A 10,934-nucleotide genomic window follows, 5' to 3' on the forward strand; every position below is an offset into this window, starting at 1 on the left:
TCTTCTCTTTGGCATAGACTAATCGTCTTAGTGCCACCACCAGGCCTTGTGAGGGACATACAGTGGCTCCTGGTGAACTTCTTCTGGTCAGGTCAGCATTGGCTGAGGGTGCCAGTTCTCTATCTCCCTGTGGCTGAGGGAGGGCATGGCCTCATGGACATTTTATCAAGAATTGCTGCCTTCAGACTGCAGACAGCGCAGAGGCTACTCTATGGCTGCAGATACTGCTGGCTGGCGTCTGCTCAGCTGCTCCTGAGGAAGGCTGGCCGGCTGAGACTGGATAAACAGCTTTTTCTTGTAAGGGCCTCTGAAGTTGACCTGGCTGGAATAACACCCTTCTACAACTCAGTGCTTGATGCGTGGAAGACACTCAAGACCACAAGGACCACAGACCTCAAACCTGGTTTATGGATCTTTGAGGAGCCACTGTTCTACAATAATTTCTTTACATCCAACATGCTTTCCTCCACATCACTTCGTACCAAGTTTGTCGAGGCTGGCATTGCCAAACTGGGCCACCTCATAAGAACATCTCCGGAGAGGCTTGGTGGAGTCATCGGCATCAGATTTTCCAGGGTGCTGAAGAAGATAGTCAAGGTCTGGCAGTCCCTGTCTGTACCCCTCAGGGTGTACGCCCAGGACCGTACCCTGGTTGACCTATGGTACGAGGACTACGAGTACATCTTTCCTGCACTAAGCATCAGACCTGCAACTGAAGAGTGGTGAGAGGAGAGATGGTTGCTTCTGTCCCTGAAAACACCAGTGCTGGGCAACTTCAGCTCATGTGGGAAGAAGCAGCTCTACTACAGCTGTGTAAAGGTACTGAACTTCCACTCTTTGGTCGAAGTCAGGGAGTCGAGGTGGACCCAGGTTTTTGCTCCAGAATGCACCCCTAAAGGCTGCTGGAGGACTCTGTACAAGCCGCCCATTGAGAAACGGATGGCTGACCTCCAGTGGAGGATCATACATGGAGTGATAGCCACAAACAGACACAGGGCTCACCTGGATCCCAGCACTGGGGAGGACTGTCCCTTCTGTCACCAACAAGAAACCTTAGAACACTTGGTGTCTCTTTGTCCTCGGCTAGTGGGCCTATTTAAGACATTGCAAGAGTGGGTGAAACACCTAGGGGAGAAATTTTCCATCCCTTTGTTTGTCTTTGGGCCAAAATACACAGTCAGGAAAAGGCATACTCAGGTTTTAATAAATTTTTTTAATCGGAACTGCAAAACTGGCAATCTGGAAGACCAGAAAGAATCAGATGCTGGGCCTGGGATGGACTGATGTGGTTCAGAGCCTGAAAGGTTTGGTTGCATCTTGTCTTAAGGTAGAACATGCTTTTTACAGACTAACCAATAACCTGGACACTTTTATAGATCTGTGGGGTTTTAGATAGGTTTTATGTTCACTTGAAGAGGATGGTGCACTAACTCTCAACTTTTAATGTACAGTTGTGTGTGCGTGTGTGTGAGAGAATGTTTTAATAGGGAAGGTGGTTTTATGTACTGAATTTGATGATTTTTCTAGCAATGACTTTTTATGTACCTTTTTATTTTCTCCATTATTTATTGTTTTATTTCTTGTGAGAGAAAAAATATACACATGGAACAATGGTGTAATTAAAGGTGTTTTAAAAAGTAAAAAGAAAGTCTCTCCCTCTCTCTCTCTCTCTCACTCACTCTCTTGGTCTCTCTCACTCTCGGTCGGTCTCTCTCTCTCTCTCTCTGTCTCTCTCTCGGTCTCTCTCGCTCTCACTCTCGGTCTCTCTCACTCACTCTCTTGGTCTCTCGCTCTCTCTCACTCACTCTCTTGGTCTCTCTCACTCTCGGTCTTTCTCTCTCTCTCTCTCTCTCTCACACACACACACACTCTTGGTCTCTCACTCTCTCTCTCTCTCTCTCTCTCTCTCTCTCTCTCTTTCTCTGCCTTTGTGTGTGTGTGTGTGCATAATGGAAATTTATGCTTCTGCAACTGCATAGCTTCCCCTTTAGCCTTCAGTTTTGAATGTTTATTACATAAGAGCATGTTTTCAGATTGCAATAGTGCACTCTCTCTGAGAAAAAAAGCACTGCTTTGTTTGCACATGCAGTCAGCAAAAACTGTAGCTATCCTGCTGTACATGTTTTTCCAAGAGATCTTCTTGGGAAACTTTTCTTTTTTTTCCATAAAAAATTATTTTTGTAAATTATTGTTATTTCTGAGAAAAGTGTTTTATATATAGTATTACCAGTGATACTGTTAAGTGCTGTTAAAGATCCTAAGAATTCATTCCTATCGCTGTGTCCAAAATCACTCACTACTCACTTTATAGTGGACTATACAGTGAGTTCGCCATTTTTTAGTGCTGTCCGAATGTTTAGTGAGAATTATTACACCCTATACAGTGGACTCCTAGTATCCCACAATGCACTGTGAAAAGTAGTGTACAACCATCTCATCTCTCATTATCTCTAGCCGCTTTATCCTTCTACAGGGTCGCAGGCAAGCTGGAGCCTATCCCAGCTGACTACGGGCGAAAGGCGGGGTACACCCCGGACAAGTCGCCAGGTCATCACAGGGCTGACACATAGACACAGACAACCATTCACACTCACATTCACACCTACGGTCAATTTAGAGTCACCAGTTAACCTAACCTGCATGTCTTTGGACTGTGGGGGAAACCGGAGCACCCGGAGGAAACCCACGCGGACACGGGGAGAACATGCAAACTCCACACAGAAAGGCCCTCGCCGGCCCCAGGGCTCGAACCCAGGACCTTCTTGCTGTGAGGCGACAGCGCTAACCACTACACCACCGTGCCGCCCCAGTGTACAACCAATGGTCACTAATATTTGGTTCACACATTGGCATTTCAGCCTTGCGTATGTATGGCGTATCAGGATACGTGGCAGTAAAAAATACGTGTCACAGCATCGCCAGCTTACGTAGCTAATACTCTAGGATGCGTAACACGATCTTTTTGTACGCCAGGAGTATTACGGCGTATTTTTAAATCTGCAGTTAAAAATCTGTAGCACATACATAGCAACTTTGATACGTCACACATATGACATGTGTACGCCGTAAAAACGAAAGCTACACAGCAGTGATGCAGCAGGAACGTTGCTCGAACACCTATTATGCCGTGCGAACACTTTAGTTGATGTGTCTGATGAAGGTGGCTCCGGGGCTGGCTGGGTGGATGAGGCTGACGTCTTCCCTCTTCTCTTGCCCTTCTTGGGTCCTGACTTCTTCACTGGCATGATGCTTTCTTGACTGTGACGAATGACAACGAACGCAGCATGGGGCCACCTTTTATACCCACCTGTGAACGCCGCAGATATGCCGCAAGTACACAGTAGCAACGTCACGTGAGAACAAAACGCCACACCAACGAAAGCAACGAAACGGTTACGGCATGGCAATGCATCATACGCCACACATACGCCTCAGTACACCACAGCTTTACATCCCTTGAACCCCATACAAACCCCAGATATGCCACAGGAACGCCACACATATACCGTGTATGTCACAGGACTTTAATTTTGGACAAAATATGCCTCGTTTCTTGGCGTTTGACCGACATGCCGCTTATGTGGCAAGATACAAGACAGTGTGATAGTAGCCTAACCAAGCAATATATACATACGTTGTGGTCGCGCTGAAAGAAAAATGGCAGACGACAGAATAAACGTTTCAGTGCAGAGCGAGGAATTAATTAAAAGCCTCAAATTTGATTTAATAAAAAGCAGCGTCAAAGAAGAAAGGATTCATCCTTGATTTAAAATAACTGAAAGATACAGCAGACACAAAGTACTTCAGATTTATTAAAGTGGGAAATACACTCAGTATAATATGTGTTTATCACAAAAATACATGCACGTATTTATTATTTTCTAAACCCACCAGCCGACAGATCTGGCACGTTTTAATTGTGCGACAGGAATGACATAAATAATGGCGTGGCGAAGTAGTGTCTGAAAGCGTTTTTTCATTTTACCAATGAGCTCACTATATAGTCCTCTATATAGAATTCCCTAGACAGTGAGTAGGGAGTAGTGAATGAGTGAGTGATTTCAGACATAGCCTGTAGGTCAGTGGCATGCACAGATAGACACGAGGTGGTGCTCAAGCACCTGCCCCTCTGCCCTCTGTCCAAAAAAGTGCCCTTTTGAATTTTTTTTTTACGGTTTACTGAGGCCAATGTCGACATGATCTTTAAGAAAAGCCGCAGCATTAAAAGCGTGTGTGAAAATAATGTCCCGATGTGTGCCCCCTCCGCACACACACCGGACCTCTGTCTCTCTTGCTCTGTCACGTGAACAAGCGTGCAGTGCATTCAATGTGAGGTTGCAGCAGCATAGCGTCCTGGAAGCCACGGCCTTGTCGTAGCGCAGACAACACATCGGGCAGTCAGTCAGCTCTTCCCCTGCCCCACCAGCCAGGTAACACATGAATCGAGTGAAAATGTATTGTTTGCCCTCTAAGCCCAAGCTGTAATTATTTTGTCGTGAAGTAGCCCGTCGCATACAGAAACAACTGCACATAAGTATTATATTTTTTGCTAGACCACTTTCAGATTGAGGAAAACAAAAATTTCTTTTTCTATTTTGTTCAACTAGAGATTCCTGGCAAAGTCAAAAAGCCTTGATGTAATAAATTAACATTAAGTGGTTGTTTTACACCTTTAAAAACTAAAACGGGTCAGTGGCGACCCGAACACAAGAGGAGGGTTAAATCTCAGACTTTTATAATAAGGTGTTCCACATGCGCAAAAAAGTGCCCTTTTTTCCCCCCAGAGCACTTGCCCCCCCAAAATGTCTGTGCACGCCACTGCTGTAGGTTTACAAAATTGTATTGTGAGTCATGTCACTGGATTATTCCATGATTTTATGTTATTGACCTAATTAATATTTTAACTTCAAAAAGACATTTTATTGTGGCATAAAATCATAAAACCATTATGTACCTATGAAGTCCATATTCTTCTGGAGGCTTTCTCGATAATAATGAATCTTTGCAAATGACTTGAACAACTTAAAGAAGGATGTACATTAAGTATGAACCTGTTTTGCAAGTGTTTCCCAAAAGCCTTCATTATCAGAGATTTAATGAATGAGTTGTAAGTAGTTCTTTGTTGACTCCGCCCAGGCTGAGTGTGGAGAAAAGCCGTGCAAGTCGATAATCAAACAATCAGTTGAGAGTCAGGAGGTAAATTTAACAGAATCAGAGATTTAAACAGCAGAAACAGACTCAGATAGACAGCGCAATTAACAATTTAAAAAAATTGTTTGTTTTGAAGAGCTGCGCTGAAAAAAATGGAATTATGTAGGTTCGCCAAGTTAATGAAATGAATTTGGCAAACTCATGTGTGCTGTGGTAGTGGAGTGAGTGACATGACTGTTGCACAGTTCCAGGGTCTTGGGTTTGATCCTGCGATCTGACAGTCCTGCGTTCCACTGAGTCTGACATTCCTGCTCACACATAGAAATTAACACCATTTTATCACACTCACTTCCGTGTCTTCAGCACTACTGCTCTTTGGGTCATACTGTTTACCAAAATTCTTTAGTTTAAATATGTAGTTTTTTAAAACTAAACTTCCCATATTGTCCATGAGTTCATAACCGGTCTTACTGAAATTACATCTTATTAAACATATTAAGAAAAATTGCATTTACATTTGCACAATCAATGTTAACGTTCAACTTTTGTTTCTACTGTTCTTGATCTGAGATTCTGTTTTTCACCCTTCCTCTTCCCCTTTTCTTTGCTGAGCTAGCATGCACACGCGCACACACACACACACACACACACACACACACACACACACACACACACACACACACATATATGTGTGTGTGTGTGTATATATATATATATATATATATATATATATATATATATATATGAGTGATTCCACGCTTATGGGTACTGAAATGGGGACATGAACTTATTCACCTAAAACCATTTCTTTTTTTACCATCAGGTCACAAAACATGTAATCTTTAATGAATGATATGTTAAAAGATAACTTTAATTTTCTGAGATGTAATAAAAACATATTTATATGCCAAAGTCAAGCCTATGAGTTCCAAAATGATGTCTGTTACATTACTTCTGTTACGACTGTCCATCTCGCGTCTGTTACAAATTAATTACAATCTAGCTATATACCATGTTAATCTTATTGAAAGAATGTGTATGTTTATTCTACTACACATGTTTATTAATTATATTTGCTAAAACATCACCTTCCTATGTTTCAAAAAGTAATTCTACATTGGGCGGCACGGTGGTGTAGTGGTTAGCGCTGTCGCCTCACAGCAAGAAGGTCTTGGGTTCGAGCCCCGGGGCCGGCGAGGGCCTTTCTGTGTGGAGTTTGCATGTTCTCCCCGTGTCCGCGTGGGTTTCCTCCGGGTGCTCCGGTTTCCCCCACAGTCCAAAGACATGCAGGTTAGGTTAACTGGTGACTCTAAATTAACCGTAGGTGTGAATGTGAGTGTGAATGGTTGTCTGTGTCTATGTGTCGGCCCTGCGATGACCTGGCGACTTGTCCAGGGTGTACCCCGCCTTTCGCCCGTAGTCAGCTGGGATAGGCTCCAGCTTGCCTGCGACCCTGTAGAAGGATAAAGCGGCTAGAGATAATGAGATGAGATGAGATGAATTCTACATTGTTAAAATTGAGAATATATATGTCCACAACACTTCTGTTACGTTCTGACTTTGGCATATAAATATGTTTTTATTACATCTCAGAAAATTAAAGTTATCTTTTAACATATCATTCATTAAAGATTACATGTTTTGTGACCTGATGGTAAAGAAATGGTTTTAGGTGAATTTTTAAAAATAAGTTCATGTCCCCATTTCAGTACCCATAAGCGTGGAATCACTCGTATATACATATATATCTCTCATCTCATCTCATTATCTCTAGCCGCTTTATCCTGTTCTACAGGGTCGCAGGCAAGCTGGAGCCTATCCCAGCTGACTACGGGCGAAAGGCGGGGTACACCCTGGACAAGTCGCCAGGTCATCACAGGGCTGACACATAGACACAGACCACCATTCACACTCACATTCACACCTACGGTCAATTTAGAGTCACCAGTTAACCTAACCTGCATGTCTTTGGACTGTGGGGGAAACCAGAGCACCCGGAGGAAACCCACGCGGACACAGGGAGAACATGCGAACTCCACACAGAAAGGCCCTTACCGGCCACGGGGCTCGAACCCGGACCTTCTTGCTGTGAGGCGACAGCGCTAACCACTACACCACCATGCCGCCCTATATATATATATATATATATATATATATATATATATATATATACACACACACACACACACACACACACACACACACACAATCTGTAGCCACTTATCCTGTGCAGGGTCGTGGGCAAGCTGGAGCCTGTCCCAGCTGACTATGGGCGAGAGGTGGGGTACACCCTGGACAAGTCGCCAGGTTATCGCAGGGCTGACACATAGACACAGACAACCATTCACACTCACATTCACACCTACGATCAATTTAGAGTCACCAGTTAACCTAACCTGCATGTCTTTGGACTGTGGGGGAAACTGGAGCACCCAGAGGAAACCCACGTGGACATGGGGAGAACATGCAAACTCCACACCCCTGTCAGGCACTGGGCTCAAACCCAGGACCTTCTTGCTGTGAGGCAACAGTGCTAACCACTACACCACTATACCTCTCTCTCTCTTTTTCTCATATATATTTACCGATCAGCCATAACATTAAGACCATTGGCAGGTGAAATGAATAACTTTATTATCCCACCCCTTTACACCCGTCAAGGGGTGGGATATATTAGGCAGCAAGAGAGCAGTCAGTTCTCAAAGTTGATGTGTTGGAAGCAAGAAAAATGGGCAAATGTAAGGATCTGAGCAACTCTGACAAAGGCCGAACTGTGATGGCTAGGTGACTGGGTCTGAGCATCTCCAAAATGGCACATCTTGTGGGGTGTTCCTGGTATGCAGTGGTTAGCACCTACCAAAATGGTCCAAGGAAAAACAACCAGTGAACCAGCGATAGTGTCATGGGTGTCGAAGGCTCACTGATTCGCATGGGGCACAAAGACTAGCCCATTTGGTCGAATCCCACAGAAGAGTTACTGTAGCACAAACTGCTGAAAAAGTTAACGCTGACTAAAACAGAAAGGTGTCAGCATTAACTTTTTGAGCAGTTTGTTTATGTTAACAAGCAACATTTCAACAAAACGTCATTAAAACGTATTAACTTTATCTTCATGTCATCTGTAGACATTCTTGTTCCAGTTGCATTTTGATTGTTCCTGTTTAATAATGTTTAAGACAGCTGTAATTATGAAATATTTAATTTGTTATGCTTAGGTTGATCTTTTTAAAGTTTTAACATCATTACAGTATATGTCTTTTAAAAGCCAACCTTTGGTCAAATGATTGGCCAGTTATTTACATTTACACATTAACCTTCAGTCCCAGTTTATACTGGTTAACTTTTTGGTTCATCCCTCATTCTCCAGGTGTGTCAGTTTGTTGTGTCGGTCAATGGGCTGAATGTGCTGAATCTGGACTACAGAACTGTCAGCAACCTCATTCTCACAGGACCCAGGACTGTGGTCATGGAGGTCATGGAAGAGGTAGAATATTAAAGATGAATTCTTCAGCCCGTTCTCCTTGTTTTCTTTCTTTCTCTATCAATCAGTCACTTGCTCTTGTTTTTTCCCCCCCTCCTGTGCATAGTGTCAGTGAAATCGTCAGCAGAAAGTTCTAGAGAACAGCAGAGAACGAGTCATTGGACGGCATGTCATCACTGTTGGTCTTATCACTATTCATTCAAAATTTGGGTTCAGTGACACTCCTTCCTGTTTGTGCATCACAGCAATCTCCAAGAGACTCATTATGAGGACGTTATGATGACAGAGGGGAAAAAGGGAATTGTGTCAAATCATGTCATTGTAACAAACTGTGTACAGATGGGAGAAAATGTTCTACACAGATTTATGATATGCTTCTTGAGTATGGGAATCCATTCCTAACCGTTTTGTATGTAGCATTCAAGTGATGGCCAAGAGCTTCATTCAGGCTTGAGCGAGGTTTGAGTAGCTGAGCGAGGCTAACAGTAACACACTGTTGTGTTGCAGTGCTACAGTGCAGTCATGCATGGCTCACAAAGTGTTGATTCCACACATTTTCAGGACTAAGTGTCAATAGGTCATGTTTTGAGACTCCTGAACGGTCTTTAATTAGGATTTAAAAGGGATAAGCTTTACCTCGGCAGTGCCAGAAATGTCAGTTTTTTTGCATCCATAAACTTTAATGAAGAAAAATGTTGACGTTCAGTAGAAGAACAGCACTTATATGTGACTTTCATGTCTGTGATTTTTGTAAATTAAGACCCTTTTAAAACATCATCATGATGTAACCCATATTTACACTGCAAAAAATGTTATCTTCGCAAGTGAAAATATCTTTATTATAGTCAAATTGATCAAGTATTTCCTAAGATTACACTCAACAAACTTTAAGATTATTAAACCCATTTCTAGACATTTGGGGGGGGGTTGTGCGTTTGTTTTTACTAATTTCAAGCTTTACATTTTATATTCTTATTTTATTAGCATATCATTTTGCTTCTGTTTAGAAATACATGCTTAAAATTAGCAAAATTATCTGCCAGTCGAACAAAAACTATTTCAAGCTTGAGATTATTAAAAATGTCTAATTGCATTAATAATCTTTATGTTGTATATTGTAAACATATAACAGGAAATACTCGCTAAATTTGACTATATTCAGCTCTATCGATATTTCCACTTCCTAAGATGCACAGTGGTGCTTGAAAGTTTGTGAACCCTTTAGAATTTTCTATATTTCTGCATAAATATGACCTAAAACATCATCAGATTTTCACACGAGTCCTAAAAGTAGATAAAGAGAACCCAGTTAAACAAATGAGACAAAAAATATTATACTTGGTCATTTATTTATTGAAGAAAATGATCCAATATTGCATATCTGTGAGTGGCAAAAGTATGTGAACCTTTGCTTTCAGTATCTGGTGTGACCCCCTTGTGCAGCAATAACTGCAACTAAACGTTTGCGGTAACTGTTGATCAGTCCTGCACACCAGCTTGGAGGAATTTTAGCCCATTCCTCCATACAGAACAGCTTCAACTCTGGGATGTTGGTGGGTTTCCTCACATGAACTGCTTGCTTCAGGTCCTTCCACAACATTTCGAATGGATTAAGGTCAGGGCTTTGACTTGGCCATTCCAAAACATTAACTTTATTCTTCTTTAACCATTCTTTGGTAGAACGACTTGTGTGCTTAGGGTTGTTGTCTTGCTGCATGGACCACCTTCTTTTGAGATTCAGTTCATGGACAGATGTCCTGACATTTTCCTTGAGAATTCGCTGGTATAATTCAGAATTCATTGTTCCATCAACGATGGCAAGCCGTCCTGGACCAGATGCAGCAAAACAAGTCCAAACCGTGATACTACCACCACCATGTTTCACAGATGGGATAAGGTTCTTATGCTGGAATGCAGTGTTTTCCTTTCTCCAAACATAATGCTTCTCATTTAAACCAAATATTCTATTTTGGTCTCATCCATCCACAAAACATTTTCCAATAGCCTTCTGTATTGTTCACGTGATCTTTAGCAAACTGCAGACGAGCAGCAATATTCTTTTTGGAGAGCAGTGGCTTTCTCCTTGCAACCCTGCCATGCACACCATTGTTGTTCAGTGTTCTCCTGATGGTGGACTCATGAATATTAGCATTAGCAAATGTGAGAGAGGCCTTCAGTTGCTTAGAAGTTACCCTGGGGTCCTTTATGAACTCGGCGACTATTAGATGCCTTGCTCTTGGAGTGATCTTTGTTGGTCGACCACTCCTGGGGAGGGTAACAATGGTCTTGAATTTCCTCCATT

At 42.5% G+C, this 10,934-nt stretch overlaps 1 protein-coding gene across 2 annotated transcripts in view; it reads left to right on the forward strand.

Annotated features, from left to right (window-relative positions):
• Positions 1-9,867, forward strand: part of deptor (DEP domain containing MTOR-interacting protein) — a 121,439-nt gene extending 111,572 nt beyond the window's left edge. The window contains exons 10-11 of one of the 2 annotated variants that reach the window (XM_060921728.1): positions 8,519-8,635; positions 8,739-9,867. In XM_060921728.1, the coding sequence (XP_060777711.1) occupies positions 8,519-8,635; positions 8,739-8,747 (126 nt within the window). In that variant the 3' untranslated portion in view covers positions 8,748-9,867. Of the gene's footprint in view, positions 1-8,518; positions 8,663-8,738 lie in introns of those variants that run through there. The other variant, XM_060921727.1, reaches the window with a different exon arrangement.
• The last annotated feature ends 1,067 nt before the right edge of the window (positions 9,868-10,934 follow it).

The sequence above is a fragment of the Neoarius graeffei genome, chromosome 5 (assembly GCF_027579695.1).
Source record: "Neoarius graeffei isolate fNeoGra1 chromosome 5, fNeoGra1.pri, whole genome shotgun sequence".
Lineage (NCBI taxonomy): Eukaryota > Metazoa > Chordata > Actinopteri > Siluriformes > Ariidae > Neoarius > Neoarius graeffei.